Source organism: Helicoverpa zea, chromosome 3 (assembly GCF_022581195.2).
Source record: "Helicoverpa zea isolate HzStark_Cry1AcR chromosome 3, ilHelZeax1.1, whole genome shotgun sequence".
Classification (NCBI taxonomy): domain Eukaryota; kingdom Metazoa; phylum Arthropoda; class Insecta; order Lepidoptera; family Noctuidae; genus Helicoverpa; species Helicoverpa zea.
The window spans coordinates 555,045-580,772 of NC_061454.1; the positions used below are offsets into that span (position 1 = coordinate 555,045).

General features: G+C 36.9%; 3 protein-coding genes across 3 annotated transcripts in view; 1 reads left to right on the forward strand and 2 right to left on the reverse strand.

Moving 5' to 3' along the window:
- The window catches only part of LOC124645984, a 58,069-nt gene that overhangs the window by 7,169 nt on the left and 25,172 nt on the right, over window positions 1-25,728 (forward strand).
- LOC124645980 (maltase 2-like) lies at window positions 101-4,720 on the reverse strand. The gene is made up of 8 exons (XM_047185980.1): window positions 4,416-4,720; window positions 3,666-3,845; window positions 2,934-3,094; window positions 2,469-2,851; window positions 2,180-2,381; window positions 1,744-2,100; window positions 1,397-1,635; window positions 101-489 (listed from the first exon to the last, which is right to left on the reverse strand). The coding sequence occupies exons 1-8, from the start codon at window positions 4,708-4,710 to the stop codon at window positions 417-419; spliced, it is 1,890 nt and encodes a 629-aa protein (XP_047041936.1). The 5' UTR covers window positions 4,711-4,720; the 3' UTR covers window positions 101-416.
- LOC124645981 (maltase A1-like) lies at window positions 7,164-19,224 on the reverse strand. Its single transcript, XM_047185981.1, has 10 exons — window positions 19,025-19,224; window positions 18,103-18,198; window positions 17,268-17,420; window positions 15,229-15,408; window positions 11,249-11,412; window positions 9,658-10,043; window positions 8,710-8,911; window positions 8,139-8,495; window positions 7,692-7,930; window positions 7,164-7,438 (listed from the first exon to the last, which is right to left on the reverse strand). The coding sequence occupies exons 1-10, from the start codon at window positions 19,038-19,040 to the stop codon at window positions 7,366-7,368; spliced, it is 1,866 nt and encodes a 621-aa protein (XP_047041937.1). The 5' UTR covers window positions 19,041-19,224; the 3' UTR covers window positions 7,164-7,365.

A 25,728-nucleotide genomic window follows, 5' to 3' on the forward strand; every position in this document is an offset into this window, starting at 1 on the left:
GCATATTTTTTTATTCAGGATCCCGTTCTAGGGTTCCGGTCAGGCACATCACTAGTACTTTATTTACAAAATAATGCATTGTGTCAATAAAAGCCGGTAATAGTTACGCAATCTTTATTTGTTTGTTTAAAGTCTATCAATATCTATAACATTTATAATATGAGCAAATGCTCACGAGACAACAATTTCGCTAATTACGACAATGTTTATTTTTCCTGTTTAACCGACTTGCCAAAAAGGAGGATGCTTGTTATCTCTTTAGTCGTCATCTAAAATTAGGGTCCAATTACACAGAAAAAAAGGTTTTTTTAAAACAACAAAATTCATGGTCTGATATCTTCATAGTTCGTTGTAATACGGCTTAATTTATATATGAACTTAACTAATATATAAATATATTTTTTATTTATTTTTTATCACGTCGGAGGAGCTCGAAGTACAATCGCTTCACCAGGTAGCAGGGTGATGTTATTCAGAGGAACAACGGTTCTGAAACAATAAAAATAAAAGTAAATACATAGGTTTGAATGTCTCATAATATGTGAGGATAAGGGAGTATAAGTGAGGATGACGGGACAGTACTTAATCATGAGTCATCATCATCCTCAGAGCCTTTTTCACAACCATGTTGGGGTCGGCTTTTAGTGTAACCGAATTCAGCTGTATTAATCATGAGTTCTGTTCCTGGGTTTAATTAATTAACACTTTATGTACACAGTAACATAGACAAGAATGATTCGATATCCAGGTGGACAAAGATGTCATTTATTTTCGGTTTTCCTCATCCTTGCTTATCTAGATGTATCTTAATATGCAAAATTACCAAAATGCTAAGTACCCCACCTTACCGCACTTGTACGTAAAAAGTAGATAACGTTGATATAGATTATTACCTAAATTTCATAATACGTTTCCGATGCAATTCAAAGAACTGGAATGTTCTTAATTTGTTTTACTATCAAGCAATAAATCGGGACTATAAAGATATCTATAAGCTTTTAAGTACTTTGCTAGGTACTAAATTATTACCAAGATAATACCTGGGTTTTATCGCCGGAAATCATTATTTATTTATCATCTCCAATTCGTGATTATCGACATATTCAACATCAACTTTCCTCTTTTTTTATTTACATTGATGTAAATTTTGCAAATCACATTTTTTTATAAGATGATTTGCCACTACACTGATTGTTAAAGAAACGCTTAGAACCTTCATCTCGTATTTAATCAAGTTTGAAAACGGTCAATACATGCACACATGAAAGAATGGGCATCCGTATGGAAGAGCCTAAGGTTAGCAAGGAAAGAAGCAAGGAATAATGCACGGCGTATACGTTATCCTTAGCCCAGCAATAGACTTTAATCCTAAATCAAATAGCAAAAAAAGACTCACCCAGGCGTCCTACTACTATGCACGCTAGCAGTATAAACAGTCAAAGGAGCAGACACCAGTGTGATTCCACTGAGGTCCACAGTATCAGTGACAGTGCCCACGTTGAACAGCAGGACATACGTGTCGAAGGTCCTCAGGTAGCGGATGAGGAGCAGGGTGTTGGCAGTCAGAGCTTCCACGTCATACTCGCCGTGGGATAGGGCTGGCTCTTTGCGGAGTCGTGTCAGAGTTTGGTACACCTGAAATGGCTAAAAGTAAGAGAAACTTGCGATAGTGTTTTGGATTTCGCAAATTTTTAGATCATTTTTTGTCAAAGAATTGTCTATAACTTTGTCTGGATTCCTTACCTTATAATGACTAATATCAGCATCCTTTTGAGCTTGTAGATTAATTTCCATATAGTCTTGTGCTACTGGTAGCCAAGGCCTTTCATTGGTCGAAAATCCTGCACTGGTGGAGTTGTTCCAATGGTACGGTGTTCTGCAAGGATCTCTAGAGAACTCTAGATAGTTATCAGGATTGCCCTGGTTTAGTGCTGCTACGTCTACTGTATCTTCCCAGCTGACGAAGCCATCCCTCATTCCGATTTCCTCGCCCTGGTATGTGACTGCGACTCCTGGCAGTAACATGTTGAGACTGTTCAATCCGTCCACCATGTCAGTTCTGAATCTGGACGGCATGCGGCTCTGGTCGTGGTTTCCGAACTAGAAGAATATATAAATGAGATAAATTTTGAGGAAAAACAAGATCTTGGAGCATTTAATTAAATCTTAGGTTACTCACCACCCAGTTGGCAACGTTTCCTTTAGGCATGTAAGTGAGCCAGTGTCGAATGACGTACGCGAAGTCTCTGGCGGAAGATTTTGCAGACAGGGCCGTTATGAAGTCGAAATTGAATGGGAAATGGGCACCAACTCTTCCCTTTTCATCTCCGTAGTATAACATGGTCATGCTGATGTTTGCGTATGCTTCCGCAAGTAGTATCCTTGAAATATAGAACATTCAGATGAGTAAGAGTTTCATTCTGTTTTATATAAAAGGAAAGGAGAGCTTTTGTGATTTTAAAACTTACTTAGTCTCAGAGTTGTTATCTTCAGCCCACTTGTCAACAGCCTCTCTCCAATCATATACAACATCATACAGTTCTATCAGGTCCCTCACATGTATCTGCGTGGTGTACCCAGGCTGGTCTGGTGTTAAGAACATATTCCCAGACAGTGGTTCGTCAGGGTAGACTCCGAATTCATTAGGAGGGGTTTCGAACAAATGGGGGATGGCGTCCACTCTGAATCCATCAGCTCCTTTCTCAATCCAGAAGAGCATGATTTCTATCATCTTGTCCTTGACTGCCTGTTCTCTGAAGTTGAAGTCAGCTTGCTCGATCGCAAACTGGTGGAGGTAATATTGCTGGCGTTTGTCGCTCCATTCCCAGACTGAGCCTCCAAATTGACTGATCTGAGAACCAAAATTTTCAGATTAACATATTGGTATTTCTTCGGTAAAGTCTTGTTAACAGTTTATGAGCTAAATAACTTACCCAGTTAGAAGGTACCTGAGGTGTAGGGTTACCAACTTCGAAGCGAGGGTTTGCCCACACAAAAAAGTCTTCAAATCCTGGTTCCCTATTTTCAGATTTTATGAAGTATTCGGAATATGTACTTGCATGATTAGGCACGTAGTCTAAAAGGACTTTGATCCCTAAGAATAAAAGCAAAGTTCAATCACAATCTGATTTCTTTATCAGGCATCAAAAATAAATATTTAAATGATTAGGTATAATTTGTTGTTTTGTTTTTCTTCGGAGTATTTTTAAGATACTGATTCATATTTTCATAAGGGTGCGTCCACATCTGGCGAATGCGCCGCGAATGCGCAGCACGCGAGCCGATCGCGAGCTGTCCGCGAGCTGCGCGCGTGCAGTCACTGCAATAGTTCGGTGCGCCTCTTTAGCGCAACTCACGCAAGGCTCGTATAGAGCGCGCGATCTGCGCGCAATCAGTTCTCGCCCTTACAGTTCCGTATATTGGCTCAGTACTATCGAAGATGGCAGACGTCGCGCGCCGCCTGCGCGCCGCTCGCGTGCGGCGCTTAGGTCGCGCGCGAGCTGCGCGCGGGCGGCGCAGAAGCGGCGCACGAACAAAAATGCACGCGCGCAGCTCGCGGACAGCTCGCGATCGGCTCGCGTGCTGCGCATTCGCGGCGCATTCGCCAGATGTGGACGCACCCTTACATTTCAAAACATTGTTAAACAAAAAGTAATTTGTCTTACCCAACGAATGCGCCTTATTCACCAGCTCAACGAAATCCTCCATGGTGCCATACTCATCGTGGATAGCGAAGAAGTCGCTGATGTCATACCCGAAGTCTATCATAGGAGACTGGAAGATTGGAGACATCCAGAGAGCTCCCACTCCTGCGTCCACCAGGTGTTCCAGCTCGCTGGTGATACCTGGTGAAAGAGAATAGTTATGTTAAGGGTCCAAGGTATTGTTAAGCAAATTGTCGCTAGGAGTACCCCAAGGACCTATTTTAGGGCCACCTGCAATGTTAAAGACCTGATACGATATTTATTTTTCATGTAATAATTGATAACCCAATTGATTGGGCATAGCATTATAACAGTCTAAGATAATTAACACGAAATGACAGGATTTCTAAATAAAGTAATTAAAACACCTTAAAGGGTATTGTAATTCCAATTTAGACAGATTTAAATAGGTCTGGCTGTCTCGTCTTTCACGAATTTCATCCGTTTTAGGGCTAAGTAGGATTTTAATTAACAGTCCTTTTAGGATTTAACAATCGTATTTAAAGATTTTGCAAAGTGATCGACGGTTGAAATGTGTTATTTATTTTAAACCCGAATATTTTAAACAGGTTATTGAGACTCCGGTAGTCTCAATAACCTGTTGAACATACGTTACACACTCGTGTAATTTACAAATCCCTATATCGTACGGTCAATCCACTTTTGACCTGAATTCAATTTATTTTATGCAGAGCATATTTTAGAGCTTACCTTTAAGATCCCCTATGCCATCTCCATCACTGTCCTTGAACGATCGTGGATAAATCTGATAAATCACAGTGTGTTCCCACCAATCCAACTTCCTCAGTTCAGGCGGTTGTTCAACTGTGGAGGCTTCAGTTGTAGTGGTCGTAGTCGTCGTAGTCGTAGTATCAGGTACTGTAGTTTCTGGTGGTCCTTCTTCTGCAGGATCGTCCCTCATCACAGCCCATGTTGTCAGCCCTACCACTAAACCCACGACTAAAGCAGTAAGGATCGCAATCCCCACAGTCCTTGCTAAAGGCATTTTGACTTAGCTTTACTACTTCTACAAGATTATGCTCTGAATTTAAACACTCCTTATCATTTCTTTCTTCAGTAATAAACTGTTATCTCTTACATTTGATTGTTGTGTTTTTATTATTGAGTAACTTACGATAATTGTTAACGATGATCTGATTACAATAATCATGGAATAGTCTAGTATCTGCTTTAGGTGTAGGTTTATACTGTATCACGTAGTCATTGGTGATATCAGTCGTGTGGGTCTTTGCTGGGTGGTTACCTACTGTTATGCTTTTGTAATATAGTATAATAATATTTATTATTTATGCTTTTATATTCTGAACTTGGTTATAGAGTGCAATTATTTTCTATCACGAGTACAATATCATCAATAGCTTAAATGTGTTTAAATTCCAAAATGATTTGTTTTTTCTTCTAGAATATTTATTTTTAGACCAGTTATCAGTATTGATACCAAAGTAAAGTCAGTGCATCACTAGTACAGCGGATGCGAACTCCACAATTACCACGGTCGAGCAGTCCACCCGCCTAGTAGCAAATTATAGTTCATAAATACATCACATGTGGGCACCGTGCAATTTTACATAAGACGCCATTGTTTGTATCATTACCATTGCTAATTCAATCTGAAAATGTGTAACTAGAGACATTGTCAAGGTAATAAAAGAGGAAAAAGGAAGTTGAATGAGGCTGAAAAATTTGTAAAGGTTTTTTTTTATTATTATCTCGACTTCTAGACCTCCACTTACAGAAGCTTTTTTGATATTACCTACTACTCGATACTATTACGATACCACAAATTGTTATACTTTTCTTACATGCTCTCTTACCATCTCCGATAACTTATGGTGTGGTCCAAGAAGGCATATAAAATTTTCATTACTACAAACACACGTACAAAATTAATTTGAACAGTGTAACCAGGTTTCAATCGATATATGTTCGAAAGTGAAGGTTCGAACGAACTTGTCCATCCATCATAATCATTTATTCATAGGTCCTTCTATCACTGAACGGGTACAAAAGGTTACTATAGAACTACTTAGAGCTTGACTTATTTTAAGTGTGAAAACTTTTTGATTGAATGTGACCTTATCTGGTTGGGTCACATTGAAGAAGGGTCTATCTGCTAAAGTCTGGACTAAGTTTTTATTTTAATTGTTCTGAGGATTTCTGTGGTAAAATACCAAGGTTTTGTGGTTTGCGAAAATATTAACAGGTACTCCCTGGAAACTAGTGGTGGGCCTAAAAAATTGTCATCTATCTAGTTTTTAGGGTTCCGTACCCAAAGGGCAAAACGGGACCCTATTGTTTTCACTACTCTGTCCGTCCGTCCGTCTGTCACCAGGCTGTATCTCATGAACCGTGATAGTTAGAGAGTTGAAATTTTCACAGATGAAGTATTTATTTTCAACTTATAATTAACAACAAATACTGACAACTAGAATACAATAAATATTTTTGGGGCTCCCATACAACAAACGTGATTTTAAATAATGGAACGGAACCCTTCGTGTGCGAGTCCGACTCTCACTTGGCCGGTTTTTTTCCCAACATTGTCGTTTGACAGTGCCTGGTGAAACCAGTGTAGGTATTATATCAGAGAGTGCCTTACATGCTGCAAATATCCTGAATCCGGTATGCATCATTCAGTTTTATTGCTTTAGGTCGGTGAATAAATTATTCTAGATGCAATAAATTATTTATAAATAAATTATCCTGTCATATCTAATCATTTTTGTCCTATTCCTTAGTTTACCTACTCTTCAGATAATAAGATTAATTTGGATCTATCAAGTTTAATCCTTATTACATCAGCTCCAGTGTGGCCTTACTAATTAATCAACAAATTGATTCATCAATTTCAATTTAGGTGTTAAACATGTTTTAAAAATTGTTGTTAAAAACTGTTCACTGTGTTGTTGTGTTCTGTAGAAGAATGGAAGCAGTTGCGTCATGTCTTATTTGTTCAACATCTTAAATAATGGTAGAAAGTTGGAAGCGGGTCTAGATCCACTGCAGCACTTTCAAACTCAAGGGTATTTCACATTTAAAATTCTTCACATATTAAAGCTGATATAGTAGATAATCAAAAATAACGAAACATAAGGTTTGAGTCAACTCATGCGCATTACACAAGGACACAACTGACGTTGCTGGTAATTATCTTATTTATTGAAAAACAACTCGTTTGCATATTGACGGTTTTGTAGGTACTGAAATTCGGTCTGGTTTCAATATTTCATGTTTTGTCGAGTTGGTTGAAAAATAAAAAAATATTGCAGTATGCAAAATGGGTGATTTTACATAGGTACTTATTCCGATATATTTGTAGTGCTAGAAAGTTTTCCAATGTATGTTTGCTATCAATTTCTAGATCTACCAAGTGCAATGGATATTTATATAGGTTTTTTTTTATGACTAGATAAAAAGCAATAAAACTGCAACACAAAATATTTTTTACACACATGTATTTTTTGTAAAACAGTATCACCTTAAATTAATTATATTATTTACACTAATTAAAGATAACAAACTATGTCAACATTTAGTCAATAACTTAATAGTAGCTTAGACATTGATTAATAAATTATTATATCACAAGAATTAATTTATCTAAATAAATATCACATTACTTTAATTGTAGGAATATTTCTTATATTGGTGGTGCACGTAAGATCATCGCCTCTCCCGCTTGCAAGGTCAGCTGGTCCGTGTCGATGACGTCCCTGAAAACAAAAGATATTGTTCAACTTCAGAACCAATCCAAAGTGTCCTTACGAATAAAGAACCATTCAAATGGTACAATCGTCGAAGACAGAACAAAAACTGGTACATTTATACAGGACTGATACTAATAAATAGAGATATGTATAAAAGCAAAATGGCATGAGAAAGTTTAACTCCAAATCCAAATGTAGGTTAAATGCCATAATAAAAGAAAGAAAAATGGACAATGAACTACAATATAAAAAATCTTACCCAGCACTCCTGCTAGAATGTATACTAGAAACATAAACCGTAGCTGGTCTTTTGAAATGGGGGACCCTGTCTAACACGATGGTGTCAGGGGCTGTTCCGACGTTGAAGAGGAACACCAGGGTGTCGTATGTCCTCAGGCTTCTGACCAGGTAGAACGAGCTGTCTGACAGGGCTCTGATGTCGTACTCCCCGTGGGAAAGCGTCTTCTCCTTGCGGAGAGTTGTTAGGGCTTGGTACACCTGTTTGCAAAAGAAAACAAATCTTTAATGGACCATCTTAATACACTTTCAAGTTTTTCACTATCTATCTTACTAATGGACATTCTTGAAATGTTGGAATGCTATCTCCACATTCTTCAACACAAAATTTATGAGATCAGAGTCAGAGCAATAAATCATTATTATATACATTATATGTATAGGTAATCAGCACATATCTGTAGCTAACCTTATAATGACTCCTAGCATCCTCCTTTTGTTTAGCCAGATTAATTTCCTTATAATCTTCAGCGATTGGCAGCCATGTTGTGGCGTTGGTGGAGAAGCCAGCACTGGTCCCGTTATTCCAATGGAAGGGTGTCCTTGCAGGGTCTCGTGAGTACAAGTGGTAGGTGTCAGGATCCCCTCTGTTGCAAGCTTCTACATCAACCGTGTCTTCCCAGGAGACATAGCCGTCTCTCATGCCGATCTCCTCGCCCTGGTAGGTGACTGAAGTGCCAGGCAGCATCATGTTGAGAGAATTTAGGCCATCCACCATGTCGTGACGGAAGCGGGTCGGCATTCTGTTGTTGTCGTGGTTACCGAACTGAAATTAAAGAGAACCAGCATTGAATCAGCCTCCAAATATGTATACTTAACTATAGCATATTTATTTACAGAATTGAGGCACTGTTGATTTAGCACCACATATTTATACATGTGCTAAGCCAAACGAATTTCAGTTTTTTTGCTGTTCTCTTTTCTTGCCCTGTCAATTTTATAATTTACTTTGACATCAGCCTAGAGAAGAACTTATTTACCTGCCAGTTAGCAGTAGCCCCATAAGGCATATAAGTCAGCCACTTGAGTATGGTGTACACGAAGTCCCTGGCGTTAGACTTGGCAGACACGTCGGTGATAAAGTCGAAGTTAAAGGGGAAGTGGGCGCCGATCTCGCCCTGCTCGTTGCCATAGTACAGCATCGTCATCGTAATGTTCGCGTACCCTTCTGAGAAGATCACCCTGCAAGTAATCAGAGAAAAACTTAAACCAGTTGCATAGAATCTTTATAATCTAAACATTTTGATAGAGCTTATAAGGTCTTCATGTGAGAGGGACAGAAAAGTAGATACATACATATATGACATTCCAGAACGGATAGCATCATTCCTTTTTGCATTTGAATATGAATCAGTTAAACATATCGTAGCGCAAGTCTGGTTGTCAAAAAAGACACAAAACAATTTTAAAAAGATTCCTTGCCGTCTATTCAAAACCAACTTAGTCTAAGTAGTTAAGCAAACATTGTTAAAGAAATAAGAAAATCACAAAAGTGTTCAATATTGAAATTTCTAAAGTTTTAATATTCAATTTGTTGTTAACTGAAGTAAAATAATTTGGGGCTTCTTAGGAGATTGAATACTTATGCAGGATCGGAATTATTAAAGAGTTTCGTTACTTAAAGGATAATTGGAAATATTCGTCCGATCACCGTGAATACTCTTTTCTGTTTGAATGAGGACGGGACGAAAATAACTTATTATTGAAACAGCTGACATTAATCAAGCGCGCTTGCTTCATTAATATTTTTTTTATTCATAAGATACTTCTATAAATGACTTATTCACAAAGTCAGAAAGAATGAACTCATATTTAAATATGTGTTAATTCCTAAATCGCACAGAGAGAAGTCCTGCCCAAGGGGTTTAGATACTTCAATAAATATAACAATTCCTCTATTTTCAAAGTGAATAACATCTTGTACTAACCTGGTATCTCCTCCATGTCGTTCATTATAATCATCAATGAAATCCCTCCATCCATACACGACATCATACAGCTCAATCAGATCCTTCGTATACAGAGGAATGGTGTACCCAAGCTGATGGGATTCAAACTCGGCCATTCCACTCAATGGGTCATCGGGGTATTTTCCACCATGGTCGGCAGGATCAGCCTCCATCAAGTACGGTAAAGCATCGACCCTGAAGCCATCTACTCCTTCATCGAGCCAGTGCCTCATGATGTTGAACATCTCCTCCTTGACGGCAGGGTTTCTGAAGTTGAAGTCAGCTTGTTGGACCGCGAATTGGTGGAGGTAGAACTGCTGTCGTTTTTCGCTCCATTCCCAGGCGGAACCTCCGAATTGACTTACCTAGGACAATCAGAGGATGAAATAGATGGAGATGGATATAAAAACTATCCTTTATTTTCATCTAGTGTGAAATCTAAACCATAAAAGAGATTAAAGGAAGGCCGAAAGGGTTACTATGGCCTTCTTAAACATAAACCTACACAAGCAAGACGAGAATTTCGTAGTTTATTTCATTAATAGATGTAATTCCTTCTAATAGCAGTTTGGATGATATATCGGAGCGAAATAAGCGAGACTGGAATATTTTATGAGGTCTTCAAAAGGAAATGAACGCACAGTTTAATTTAAAGGCAACGCTGCGAGGTCGTTCTGTGAAAACATTTGATAGCTCAGAACATTAAGAACAAGTAAGTTCTGAACGAAATGTTATGTTAATAGAAAATCCTCATTACTTATTCTAAAAGAATCGAAGTTTTGATAAAAGTTTGTAAACCGCCCATGTTTATGATCGCAGTACTTTTTTTCGTACTTACAGCGATCTTTTTAAGTTAAATAATGACTTGGGAAAAGTTATCGACATCTATACTTTGTAAAGATTGTAACTCCGTTTAAATTCGCTCGTTTTCAAAAGTATTTGCATACCTTTTTGGGTCGTTTGAATTTCCTTCATTCAATTCGAGTTTAGTTTTGCTATTATTGAACTGATTAAAACAGATACATTGTTTAGCATTTAATTAAGGGATAAATAAGTGGATAGTCGAATAGGATTGTCGATTCTAAAATAGTTGGCAGTGGAGGCGGTAAATAATGGTAACTGAAGTTTAAACTGTAGTAACACTGCGGTGCAATCGAGCGCTTGCTAATTTTAACCCGACCGAATTGGATAGCTGTCTAATTCATAGCTTTCGAGGTTACGTAAGAGCTAAGTTGTAGCTTGCCGTATTTTAAAATAACTGTACCAATGCAGACCTGGACTAATGAATCCTTTTATATAATAGTTGTATCTGAATTAGAGTGTAATTTTGCCCATTTGCTAAACTTTTCGGCTATTGCATATTTTTTAAATATGAAAATACATTTTCTATGAAGATAAGTTATATTGCGTATATAGTTGGGTTGCGTAGTTCAGAAGATTTAAGGTACGTATAAAGGGACACGGGGACACAGGGACAGAAAAAGCGACTTTTTTTATGATGATGATGATGATGTATGTGTATATGATGATAGCTATGTAGTGATCTGGTATGAAATTAATCTCCTCTTACCCAGTTGGAAGGCGGGAACCTATTGGAAGCGTTGTTAGGGTCCGGGTAGCCATCAGCCCAGATGAAGTGGTCCCTGTACCTAGGGTCGCCCTCCTCCGACTTGATGAAGTACGAAGAGTTGGTGCTTGCGTGGTTCGGCACGAAGTCTAGCAGCACTTTGATACCTGGAATTTTAATGGACGTTGGTCATTTTGTTGGTCATAACCTGTTTTTTTGGTCACTTGTTGAAACATTGAGCAGAATTATTTGAAATATTTTTGAGTGGAAGATTCGATTTTCAAGCCAGAAAAAAGTGTTGTTTATTTATTTTATTTTTTTTATTTATTTATTAAGAAAACCAACGGCGATACATTCAGTGCTTAACAGATAAATATAAACAGATAGTAAGGCTAATTACAGGTTTCCCTTTTTAACTAAATTGTGTATACAATGCGAACGGACTACATTGATGTACTATTTACTTACTAACTAAATACTTAATGGTGTACAGAACCCAGTTGCTTACTTATCGTTCTTGTTATTTTCAATTATGATCTTTTTAACCTGGGCTTTAAAATAAGGTTTTGTACAGTTGAACATATCAACTTTAGAGAAGTTTTTACTGTAAGTTCGGGCAATGCGAGTGAGTACACAATTACTGGCATAGTTGGTTGTATGTCGAGGTACATGCAACAATGGCGTATGGCGAGTGCGTCGTAGGGGAGCGTTAAATTTAATCTGAGACAACAGGTCTGGACAATCTAGCCTACCATTCAGTATGTCGTAAAGTAAGCACATGTCTAACACTGTACGTCGTTCATCAAGTGTTAATAAACCATGTGTCCGACAGCCAGCTTCGTAGGACATTGGAGGTTTGCGGAGGCGGTAGTTAAGGTGGTTTATGAACTTTTTTTGCACCCGTTCCATTTGATCTTTATAAATAAGTTGTGTTCATTTTTTCATATTTTTTTATAAGGATATGATTTTTAATTTCGAAGAATAACCTAAACTTGTCTGCGATTATAATTACCGAAAGGGCCCTTTGCTGGGACATATTAAGTGCATCAAGTACAGGAAAATAGTTTATCATTCTCAATCATACCTATACATTTATAATTTAAACTACGTATCTATATTAAACTTGAAATAATTAATCTTATCATTAAATACGATTAGTAGTTCTCAATCCGGATAGCGGTGGTAAGCTGATAACAGATTAATCAATCGATTTTAACATTTTTTATTTTTATCGATCTATGTGATAACTGATTTGTTATCAGAAAGAGATCTCCAAGAAGGCTGTTAATCCCCAGAGGTCCACGTGCGTTAGAGAAATGCCTAGGCGCAATCACTTTTTTATTTAGTCAAAACCATATTATTTAAATTTTAAATAGGCCTGTAAAAGCTCTCTCGAAACATCAAGCTATTAAAATAAGTAAGTACTATTAGATTTCCATTATGTCATTTATACAGGTACATGTTATAAGATAGAAACGACTCATATAAATTGGAGAGCTATGCAGTTCCCATTTTATTCAAAAGAAAGACTGTAATATACTAAACAGGCTTTGTTAATAATTTTGCTTAGCTTTATAAAATTACTTTTAGCCCTTTTTTCGTTCATGTGCTTTATAAAAGTGTAGGTACTGACCCATTAAATAATTATGTATTACAGTCCTTTTTGAATGAATACTAATTATTATTTAATAGGAAAATCCGAATATTTTAAGGAGAGACACAAAATGAAATCATTCTTTCTGGTATAATGATTTCATCAATCTGCAATATCACATCATTAGTCAGCCTTGAAGTAAAACCAATTAATTGCCGCATCATTCATTTTGTATTTGATATTGCTATCAAAATATTCCTTTGATTGATTTATTTTATTGATCTAGACACACGGCAGTGTGTCCGCCAAGTTCGAGCAAAAAAAGCGACACACCGGCCGTGGGTTATATTACACGAACCATTTCGGGCCAAATTCGACCCCCCTGTAACTCAAAATCTATTTTATTTATGCATATCAAATTTCTAGTATCTGTTGAGACCCCCTTACTTATCTAAAATACAAAATTTCATTAATATACCTATTGTAGGTCTTGAGATATTGACGTCAGAAAATAGCTATTTTTACTATACACTCACTGACTGACTGATTCACTGACTCACTCATCAAAAACCTAGACCACTTCCAATGGTCGTATTGACTTGAAATTTGGCATGGAGGTAGGTCTTTATGTCAAGGTAAAGGGAAAAATCTGAAAATGGCCAAGTGTGAGTCGGTTTCAAAATAATGAAGGTGTTTTATACCCGGTGTAAATTTATACCCCTAAGGAACTAAAACTACTAAATTTATCTATATTTATATAATATATCTTCGAATGGTACAAAGGTTTGTATTTAGTCAAAGTAAAGTAAAAATCTGAAAACGGCCAAGTGTGAATCACTTTCGAAAATAACGAATGTGTAACTTTGATCCACGAACATAATATATGATAACATGTCATGTCAGTCAGTTGGTAAATCTAGTCCATTTATTTAATCTAGTTTATTTCTTTGTAAGAAACATAGTGCATATAAAAAAATCTGAAAGATAGTATAAATGAGACATTTCTTTAACTAACTTCATCATAAGAAAAAATAAAAATAAACAACCTTACAAAAATAAATGAAATCCCACCCAAAACAAAAATGTGAAAGACTGCCAAGTTCGATAATATGGAAATGCTTCGCCTATAAAAGAAGTGAGATCTGAATAAGTACCAAGTTCCATACACATACCTCAGTTAAAAATAGTTGCTTTTTAATGATGTTACTTGGCAAGTTTTAATAGAAAATTAAATACTTGATTCATTGCGTTTAGTAGGTTTATAACGGTGTATGAAAACTTGCCAAGTAACATCATTAAAAAGCAACTATTTTTAACTGAGGTATGTGTATGGAACTTGGTACTTATTCAGATCTCACTTCTTTTATAGGCGAAGCATTTCCATATTATCGAACTTGGCAGTCTTTCACATTTTTGTTTTGGGTGGGTAAAATATCAATATTAACGTTGGCCTAATTATTTATTGTTGCATTAGGACTCTTCAGAAATGGCTAGAGCGTCAATCACCATATTAACTCGAGGCGGATTGTCAAATTCAGACTTTTTGAATTTCAGTCTCACTAAATAATATTTTGCATTTTACTGGCTTAATTGCATTGGTGTTTTCTTAACGAAAAATAGAAGTATTTATTCGTTAAAAAAATATAGCGCTCCAAAATTCGTTAAAAATTTTGGAGCGCTAATATTAGCTGAAAATTTAAAATTTAATTAAAAAAATTGAGAGCAGGTCATATCTTATTGGCTGTTAATATATTATGGTATTTAAAAGTGAGATATAAAAAATATTCTTCAACAAACATTTTATCTAAATCAAAGTGTTAAGTATATAAGTAAATGTTAATACTTGTATTAACAAGCGTAATAACATCGCAGGAAGCCGATGACGAAGGATTACAAGAAAGAAGTTAATCTTATAATTACATCTACGCGCGTCACATGATAATATGCTGTTTGTACAGTAATAGGCATTTTAATGTATGAAGGTAATTATTTACTTACATACACTGTGATAACTCAAATATATTTTAATTAGCCCAACAGATTTCAACGTAAAACGAAAATGATCGAAGTAACACCAAAAAAAAAAAAAAACAGTTTAGTCGGCCGATAGTTGGTTTCGGTTCATAGATCATGATGGAAATTAATCGTGGTAATGGTGATAAAATAACAACGTTCAGGTATTTGGTTGGTATCGAACCGAAAAAAAAAAACGATTTAAACAAAAAAAAACACCCATCGAACCTACTGTCAGCTGTCTATTAAGTCTGTCATATTTTTTTATTACGTTTATCTTTAAAAAAGAGAATGATTCAAAATATCAAGCCAATAGAAGTCCCTACGAGACATAAGGAAAACCGCGGATAATCCTTAAGTTAAAACTATAACTTACCAAGTTCATGTGCCCTTTTCAGCAGCGCTCTAAAATCTTCTATGGTGCCATACTCATCATGAATCTCGTAGAAATTGCTGATGTCATACCCGAAGTCGATCATAGGAGACTCGAAGATAGGAGACATCCATATAGCGTCAACTCCGGATTCTTTGAAATGCTCCATTTCGCTTAATATTCCTGTAAATTATTAGAAGTATATTTTTTCAGGATAACATTATTCTTTTCTTATTTTAACGGCTTCTTCTGTATTATATTCATATTTACTTTTTAATCAAAAACTAGTCTATTAAAAAACAAAAAATAAAAATTATGACGAATTCATTATCACTGTTCTAATTGAAATTGCTTTGAAAGTTAAATGCATAAAGGTCATCAATCAAAATAATGTACTTATTCAAATTCAATCAATGGACAATGTCCATTGTCCAATAGTCACCTAATTAAGAAAAAAATAGTTGAGATGATGATTTTATCTCGAGAAAGAATCACGAAAAACAATTTTAATTTATGATATATAAATAAAAGAAGGCTAAAGAACAAAATATATTTTTCCGAGTGATAAAACCTTAAACCAGGATTACTAAACAGGCTTAAAACTAAGATTAAGAAAAACCTCTTAAGCTTAGCCTTAGTAGATATTTCTTTTTAATTCCTGGATTTTACGTAAAATAAATTGGGTACCTACTCTTATTTATTTAAAGAGCCTATTAATATATAGTTTTCATGCACGCATGATAGCCATCTGTCTATACTAATATAATATGTTTGTTTGTACCACAAAAGGTTACGAAACTACTGAGCCGGTATGAAAAACTCACTGTTGGGTAGCTACACTATATCCGAGTAACGTACGGGCAGTGATTCCCACGGGACGCGGGTGAAACCGCGGGAATACAGCTACTAGTTTATACATTTGTTTGAATGACATTGAGGATTTTATGAAATTAAGTCCCAATGGGTCGATTTACCTACGTTACTTTTTTCACATAGTAATCTGGCCCGCACGTTCGGACCAGTTTTCCCGACTGTTATTATACCGTGTAATCTGGGCCGCGGCCCAGGGGCGAGTTTCCCCCTAACCCGATTTAACACGTGTACGTATATAATACTAAGTAATAAGTCGTGGTGGCCTAGTGGGTAAAGGACCAATCTCTCAAGTATGAGGGCGCGGGTTCGATCCCAGGTCAGGCAAGTACCAATGCAACTTTTCTATGTCTGTATGTACTTTCTAAGTATATCTTAGACACCATTGGCTGTGTTTCGGATGGCACGTTAAACTGTAGGTCCCGGCTGTCATTGAACATCCTTGGCAGTCGTTACGGGTAGTCAGAAGCCAGTAAGTCTGACACCAGTCTAACCAAGGGGTATCGGGTTGCCCGGGTAACTGGGTTGAGGAGGTCAGATAGGCAGTCGCTTCTTGTAAAGTACTGGTACTCAGCTGAATCCGGTTAGACTGGAAGCCGACCCCGACATGATTGGGAAAAAGGCTCGGAGGATGATGACGTATATAATACTTTGTAAGTGAAGTATTCACCTAAACATCAGTTCAATGATAACTACATGTCATTATTCACTGGTGGCATTATTATATCGGAAGCCGCCATTATAAGGCCATCACGGCAAAAAAATATAAATATGGTTATTATGAGAGGAAGCCAAAATGTACCTAACAACCAACAATTTGGAAAGGTATCTTTTGAACTGATGTACCTAAACATTGCATGAAGTTGTTCCTGATGCATATTTTCTCTATTCAAACGTAGTTTAATTTTAATAAGACGACTTTTCGTATTGTCTACAAGTTCAACCTTAGTATGATAGCCCTTTGAGTTAATATAACTAGAAAACGTAAACATATAAAGCAATATTGAAAGGAAGGATTCCACACAAATGTTCCTTCTGGTTTATTCTCTCTAGCAAACAGTAGCGAACGCGAAAGTAAGCGAACAAATTTTTGGATAACTTTTACACAATTTCAGTAGAATTTCGTCATACGAAACTCACTTTCTTCCACAATAAACAAAAAAATAACATACCATTTAAATCTCCAATGCCATCAGCATCAGTGTCTTTAAAGGACCGTGGATAGATCTGGTACAGCGTGCAATGCTGCCACCAGTCCAGGGGTATGAGCTCTGGAGGTGGTGGCGTGTCCACCTGGGACGCTATCACTCCCCATGCTATAAGACCTGGAAGTAAGGACAAATGCTGTGAGAAATTCTGGTCAGAAACCACTTACTTAAAAGACCGCGATAGCTTAAAAGACAGTCACTTTACGTTAAGGACGTTAGTTAATACGTTTATCAAACTATTGATTTATATTTTGCCCTTTGTTGTAGAGGTAGGTATATACCAAATTAGCTACAGGTATGTGTTTGTTACAATTTTATAAGCTGAAGATATTTTGATGAAAATTATCTATAGACTGTACTGTTTATTATATCCTTCAGGATCCGAGTTTGAAATAACTAGTAGGTATGTATAGCCTAATAAACTCCTTGCAAAATGTTTCTTTCGAGGGAAGCATAAGAAATGCAAGTAGAAATAAATAGGTCACTTCAATCTCGAGCTATGCCGTTTACGGTGGTAATATACGTTTTTATTTCGTCATTAATTTGGCTTCATTGATAGCTGTTTAATTAGTATACATTCATTTGATATGTGTCTTAAAGACTATTACAAAAACAGCCTTTGGTGTCTTGTGAAATATAGTTAGCGTTAGGCCTATGTAAGTTTAATGAATTAAATTGCTAAATAGTAATAACTTCCATAAATCCTGCAAATCTATAGGCTAATTGCAATTCAAGTATGGCGCTGTCTTCTTCACCTATTAACACAGTATAATCCTTCAAAATAACATAAAAAACCAACCTCCAATGACGCCCAGAACGGCGACCACTCCCACGGTTATTCCGATAATATGTAACGTCTTCATCTTGTGACCACCACACGAAGACTGGCAACCACCTGCCGAATTATCTAGGATTAATATACGGCTAACAACCACCCCGTTATCTGACAGATAACTAAGCAAGGGGTCTTAGGCCGCAACGAACCACGGTCCCGCGAAAACTGGAAATCTTGCGATCTAGTTATCAGGTAATTGTGATTAGATTAGTTGTTGTTTTGACCGATTTTTTTAGTATTTGCTTGGTAATGTGTTAGTATATGTTTTTGGTAGGCTTGGAAAAAAACTGATTTCGGTTTTCGTTTCATCACTTTTTGTTGATTTGGACCTGAGATTAATTTAATGTGTGACACTTACTCAATTGTAATTTTTCACATAGAGAAAACCTGGTTATTTGTTTTATTGTTCGCTAACTAAAGAGTGTTATTATCGTAATTTATTTCCAACTAGTAATTACTACTTAATATTTATATCGAAATTGTCACAATAACGGAGTGCCAGTACCTTCTGGGTACTGAATTCGATTCCCGGTACGGTACGGTGAATTACTTAAACCAACAACGTAAATAAAAGGAAAAACTTAATAGCTTCCTCAAGAATATCCTTAACCTTCATTTTAATGAATTTCACGAAGTAAACGTCATATTTTGCCAGGGATTTTGGCCATAGCTACTGCACTGTGTCATCAGTTCGGTACCCGAATAGGAAAAATGTAGAAACTATAGGTATGAGTAAGTACGAGCTACTTATTAAAACAAACTACAATTTCCAAATGTCAAAATGCTTCAATAAGAAATTGATAGGTATTTAATACTCTGATTAATGATTGCGAGATATCATAATAATTATAGATAAAATATTTTAGAAAATAATCTAATTACTCACAGTTTTGCACCGCCATTTTTTTAGAACTCAGCTAGTTTTGAACACTATGGTGAAAAAAAAAATATATAAGATGTTAATTGAGAAATGCCAAAAGTCACACACAAAAAAACCTAGTCAGACCACTACCAAGATAATACTAAAAACTATTCCAGCTAAAAAAAACTAGATTTAAAACCAGACAACACTCCACTCTGCCGTACAGTTAAAGAATGATCTGTATTATTGTGTTATATACGAAATTGGACAGACATAATGACAGATGTTATAGTATTGTATTGTTACACTATAGTCGCATGCGCAGCGTCACGGTCAGTCCAGGGTTATGAGACAATTGCTTGAGGAAAGGTGGCAAAACCACATGATGATTTGGACATAAACCTTAATACTTATAGGAAATTAAGAGACTAAAGGTTACTTGTAGCTTATCCTCTTCTTCCTATGTTTAACAAAAAAACATCAAAATAAGGCAAATTAATAAGAATATTTAACTAGCTTCCGCCAGCTATTTCAACCGTGTTCCGTTGGAAGTATATGCCTACCATGCGCACCTGGATAAAGAGTAGACTCAATCGACTCATTGGTATCTAACGTGGAATTTACCAAATTGACCCTGCGGTTCCTGAAATCGAGGCCAAAGTCCAAAAATCTCCCTTTTTTTATTTACATAGTTCTCAAGATTGCTTATTTTCATGATGTCCGTGTTTCTGCTAGGAAAAATCAAACCCCCTAGAGCCATTTATATCTTTCAAGTATGTGTGTACTTAGTTACCAAATTGTATTAATCATTAGCCTTAAAGTAAACTTCAGAATCTAGATTCCATTAACACATACTTAACATTTTAATTGAACGAAATCCTCTTAACAACATGTCCAACACACAAACGATGTTTTCAAGACAAAATTGATTTCAGTTTCCAAACATTTTTAGCTCAGCACATTAATCACGACGGGACGTTCGCGGCTTAATTAATCTCGTCGGCTCAAAAGAAACCTGTCGATACCACTCCCGCCCCCTGGCGTTGCCCACCGAATATAAAAATATCCCACCGAATATACAAGTACCCCACACTAGGCCTTAACCCTACGCTGCTGCTGTGGGGCGCTTTTTGCCCCAAACGTGTCAAATACGTGATATGACATTTGATGGTAGTGACATGCATGTAAATCTTTTGAGGAAGTTTTGACGTGTTAGGGGGTAACTATTGCGAAATATTGCACAAGGAAATGAAAGCTGATTTCGTGTGTTTGTTGTACATTATTGTAGACAGCGCAACGATCAATATATTTTTTTATTTAATTTTAATGACATTTCGACAATAAACCTACGGCTTTTTGAACAAGTGTTAAAGCAGATTAGTCATACGTCACACTTAATGTAAATACGAATAAAACACGTGTACGTGCTCAAAATACGCAATATAATAATCGTTCGGGAAAATTTATTACTGGCAACTTCCTATAAGTGGCGACGATACGATATACACCAGTGGCTTTCAACTTTTTTTGCCCGAAGCCCTTTGTTATTTTTAAAAGCCCTTCCCTTTTAAATACGTGAGCGATACCGAATGTAGCAGGCGTAAAAAATATTAATTTCAGAAAAAAAACTCGTGGCTATTGTGTTACAGGGATTTTCAAATCTTTTTCAACTTTTTCTTGTAACATTCAAATGAAATGTACTTTTTTTCTATTTGGTTGAATTTGACTTTTTTCATTTATTTCCTTATTTTAATTGAATGCTCATTACTAGTCCCGATAGAAGCTTGAAGCGCGCACGTCGTATATTATAAATACCGTTCAGTAATGTAGGTACGTGCTCAAACTACGCAATACGCGTCCTGGAAGATTATTGGCGTATTATTGCGCACTCCAGCGCGGGAGGGTTATCTTGAATTGTAAGTAAGACGTCGTATTAAGTTTATGTCCGCAATTTTTGGGTTAGTAGTACTTTATGAAATTAATTAAATAATTGAGAATGGTAAAAGGAAAAAGAATGAATTTTGATTATGATTCGATTTTGTGAATAATTCTCTATGATAACTCTGGATTTAATTTTAATCATTAATATCAATTAGATAGCTCTTTTACTTTTCAACTGTCATAGATAATAAATCAGTATCTAAATGAGTTAAAGACTAAATTAGATTAAATAAATCAACGAATTAAAATTATTTTTAGTAGCCTAGATTTTTACTCTTTTCCATAAAACACCCCAATATTTTTTGTCACCCAGTATAGGTCTTCAGTTGTTTTATATTTTTTTCAAACAGATGACATTGGTATGCATATTGGCTGAACAGATGTAAGAGTGGACAGTAGATCTCCGAGGAGGTGTCAAGGGGATGGGGATAGTCTGTCTGTCTGTAAATAACTACAAATTGCCGTCGCTCGGTGCCGCGCCGTCTGCGAAACGCTGTGACTGTGTCAGTCCTAGAGATATTGAATAGATATCCCATATGAGATAGTCGATGTGTATAAGTAGTTTACCCATAAGTCTTAACATGCAAATTAAACGATTCTTCGAGACATACAGACCCACATGCCTACATAGATCTATATGTTTATGACTCTTACGTTAATATCTTCCACATAACGCAACACATTCATCAAAAGCAATAAAATAATTATTCAATTAAAATAACTGTCTAAAGTGCAGGTGAATACAAAAAATCCTAAATTTAACCAGCCCACATTTTAGTACCTTACGCACACCTATAGCCGCTTTCATCCCTGCATTGCTGGACGCGGCCGACGCTGGACATTGTCGTCCAGCGAACATGTCCGTCCGCGGTCGCAGGGCGTCAATGGCGTCATTTAATGGGCGACGACGCGCGCAGAGCTTGTAAACACCACATTACTGCAGTCGGGTTTATGTTCAGAGAATTAGGTATTACGAACAGTATACTATGGGGTCGGAATATAGGTTGTAGCTGTATTTGAGAAGTGTGTATAGACAGTTTTGACAATTTTATTGATGATATTCCGTGGTGCCTTCGCTCTGTGGGAACTACTTGCCACACATGGATAAAAATTGACCTATATGTTATTCTAATATTGCTATAATATTGACAAGTGTCAACTAAACTGATTCAGCAGTTTAAAAGTGTCAAACGTTGAGACCTCATAGATGTATGAGAAAACATACAATTACCATTTATACCTTAAAACATGCTATTTTCTTTTTAAGTTTATTCATTTTTTAGGGGACAAATCGTTTTCCTCACTAAACAACGTTGACAGCTTCTTATACAAGCTGTTGATTTGCATCCGTGCCATAGTCAAGGACGTAAATATGCTAATGATTCTCGACCCAAATCAACGAAAAAATGGGTAGGTAATTTTTTCATGTTTTTTTCTTATTTACGTATATCCGTCAGTGTAACCCAGCCGTACTTTAATTCGGCGCGTGTGTTACTAGCCTTACTACCGCGCTGCGCACTCACACAAACGCAAACGATAATGCACAAAGCATACGCAACGATCGTTCAATAAAAATCGTAGATCATCCAGCCTACCCAAATTCACCCAATCACAGTGCGAGTACTCCCACACACTCGCCTCGCCGCTCCCCGCGTGCCCTTGAAGCCGGAACAAACAAGCGCCGACGGCAAGCAGTGTGTTTGATGTCGCCGCCCCGCTGCTGCGTACGTGCGCTTTGAATTCCGCGACGTGTAGGTACAAAGTGCGAGATGACGGAAAACTACACGAACACGAGTTGGTGGCGATGGTCCGCCTGTATGCCATCAGTGACAACAGTGTACTAACAGCCATCCATCCTCCGAGCCTTTTCCCAATCATGTTGGGGTCGGCTTCCAGTCTAACCGGATTCAGCTGAGTACCAGTGCTTTACAAGAAGCGACTGCCTATCTGACCTCCTCAACCCAGTTACCCGGGCAACCCGATACCCCTTGGTTAGACTGGTGTCAGACTTACTGGCTTCTGACTACCCGTTACGACTGCCAAGGATGTGCAATGACAGCCATACATACCTATGTTCCGGGAAATGTTTACCGACCGGGAACCCTCATCACGGAGGGTCATGCTGGTCATGTGACAGACTTATGTGCTAGGACCGTTAACTTAGTGCTTTCGACACATTAAAAACGAATGTGATAGTGTTATGTTAGCTGAAGGACAACCAGCTACTTCGTCGTGCTCGATTGTGCCAAGAGTGTGAAGGTGACAGCTTTGAACAGTACCTCCGGGTAACTAAACTAGGTAATTTATTTATTTGTACATTTTGTAAATACGTAGTCAGCTTAATCAATTTTATTAGTGTAAATAAGTTGATTTCTTAACCACGCCAATAATACCTACCTACGAGCCGAAAGAATCACCTCGTGCCTACACTTAACTAACCCATCATTCACCAATTTAATCGAAAAGTAAAAACAAAATTACTACGAAATCTTTACGCTGAATGTTAAAGCAAACCGAAAATGTTATCAATCAGCTGTTAACAGGTCAGTGAACTTTCCTTTAGCGCACTAGTATTACGTCATTAATAAGATTTCCGTGTTCCAAGGTCCTAAGACCGTTAAGAAGGAAGCAAAATTTCTAATTATCAACCAATTTAATTCAAAAATAAAAACTAAATCACTGCGAAAACTTTATGCTGAAAGATAAAGCAAAACGAACATTTTATCAATCAGCTGTTAACATGTTAGTGAACTTTCTTTCGCGCACTAGTATTGCTTATTACTGTAGTTAATAAGATATCTGTGTTAAATTTATGCTCAAAAATTAGTAAGTAAAGTAAAACGAAGTTAATGACAATAATGAAGGTGATTTTCGAAACTTTAGGTAAAATGATTGCTATCGCGTATCACTCGGTCTCGCTCGCTCGCGCGCTCGCGCTGTCATGTCGTAGACTCGTAGATAAGACACTCACACATCGACAATCACGCACACACGTAGACATTAGTTTTCTCTGTCTACGCACACATAGCTGCCATCACGCACACACTGTGGCCGCGGGGGAATTCTGTTATGATTTGTGTTTAACCGTGGGCTAAATTCTGAAATACCATGAAATTACAACATCAAAAAAAGCAGCGCATATTAGCTTTTTCCCACCTACCGTAATTCAAATCGATTATTTACGTATTTAATTTTAACCTCCTTGACTATGGCACGGATGCAAATCAACAGCTTGTATATTTCTACCCCCGACGTAAGAGGGCTGTTATAAGTTTGAACGCTAAAGTTATAAAAAATCTTTATCATTATCTTACAACATACGGATGTACCTATAATATGTAAGATTTCGTATAATCAGTTATCAACAGCCATAGTTTTCATAGATCGTATCTTTTACATTATTATGTGGGAGAGAAGTTGGATTGGAACCAAGTCGGAGTAAGCGCTAAGTTCTAGTGTAGTGTGTGGTTTACAACCGAAACTTACCATGTGGGATGTGGGTGTTCAGAACAAAATCTTTTGGTTTTGGTGCTTTTGTACGTTCATCAAGTATGAGTACATAATTCTTAATTGAACATCATTCATTCATTAAACACTGACTAGGTACTATAATATACAGATTTTTTAACATTGTGTGACCAGAATTACCGCTAAATATTATTAAAGTGATTAGTTACACCAATTAAAGTATTAGAAATAAGTATTTAATACTTTAATTAGTGTACCTATAGGTAAACCTAAACCTTTACCCTGACCCTACTTGTAGAAAGATAAGTTTGAAAAATATATAAAGAAAAAATATATATTTTGAAAAGTACTTACTACTTAATAATAAATAACGAAACCCTCTCTCTATCTCTAAATTCTCTTTTCGCAAAAAACAAAAGTTTAATATTATTGATTTGTATGTCCATAATTTGGTCCTTTATGAAGTATTAAGCATGATTACAATTCTGCGCGCGATGAATATGAAATTACCCCTAAACGTGAAGCTTCCATTGATGAAGGTCCTGTCTATCGGACGTACTGATTGGATTCCTGACACACACTGTTATAAGGTTATATGTACCTGCTGAAGAATTGGGTTGTAATTACTTTAGGTAATAAAGTTTAGTTAGGCTACGGACACAACTTCGTTCTAGAAGAGAATATTAGAGAGATTAATTACAACATCCAAGTAGATCTCATAAAACTCTTATACCTCCATACAAATTGCAATATGCTTACAAATATCTTTATCTTTTATCCTCCCATTCACATTTCTAAGCAGAAGTCCTCATCAAAGTACCATAAAAATATTCTGTTCCGCAATACTAAGCCCTGTTGAATTTGTAACGAAAACCCATAACGACAAACGTTCTACTCTAATACTTACATTGTCCAAAAACAAATAACAAACAGGCTCAATATTGGACCAAAACAGGGAAAACGGAAAAAATGCCTTTGCTAGCTACGACGCTACGAGGCTACGCCGTAGCTGCCTACGGTACGGCGTAGCGGGGCGCGGGGTGAACGACCCAGCGGTATAATGGCGCGGGTCGATACCCTCGGCCCACCCCGCCACCCGCCCCCCTACTTCTAAAGAGGGTGTACTCCCGACTTCGTTTAGGATGAGTGAAGTGCTTTCCAGACCATTATCCGATAGACTAAAAGGTTTCATATAAAATCTTAAACATATTATCTTAGGAACTTTAGTGTCATGCTGCTATAGAGTAGCAGTCAGTTTAAACTGTGGAATGATTGCTTGTATTAATTGCATGAGCAAACACACATAGTTGCTATAACGT

What these genes read in the sequence shown, in the direction of transcription:
- LOC124645980 (XM_047185980.1), bottom strand. Translation starts at nt 4,710, where the DNA reads ATGCCTTTAGCAAGGACTGTGGGGATTGCGATCCTTACTGCTTTAGTC. An exon ending in GAAACGTTGCCAACTGGGTG is followed by an intron (nt 2,101 to 2,179) that starts GTGAGTAACCTA and finishes ATATTCTTCTAG; the next exon opens with TTCGGAAACCACGACCAGAG. An exon ending in CATAGTAGTAGGACGCCTGG is followed by an intron (nt 490 to 1,396) that starts GTGAGTCTTTTT and finishes TTATTGTTTCAG; the next exon opens with AACCGTTGTTCCTCTGAATA.
- LOC124645981 (XM_047185981.1), bottom strand. An exon ending in CGACATGGAGGAGATACCAG is followed by an intron (nt 8,912 to 9,657) that starts GTTAGTACAAGA and finishes GATTACTTGCAG; the next exon opens with GGTGATCTTCTCAGAAGGGT. An exon ending in GGGCTACTGCTAACTGGCAG is followed by an intron (nt 8,496 to 8,709) that starts GTAAATAAGTTC and finishes CTTTAATTTCAG; the next exon opens with TTCGGTAACCACGACAACAA.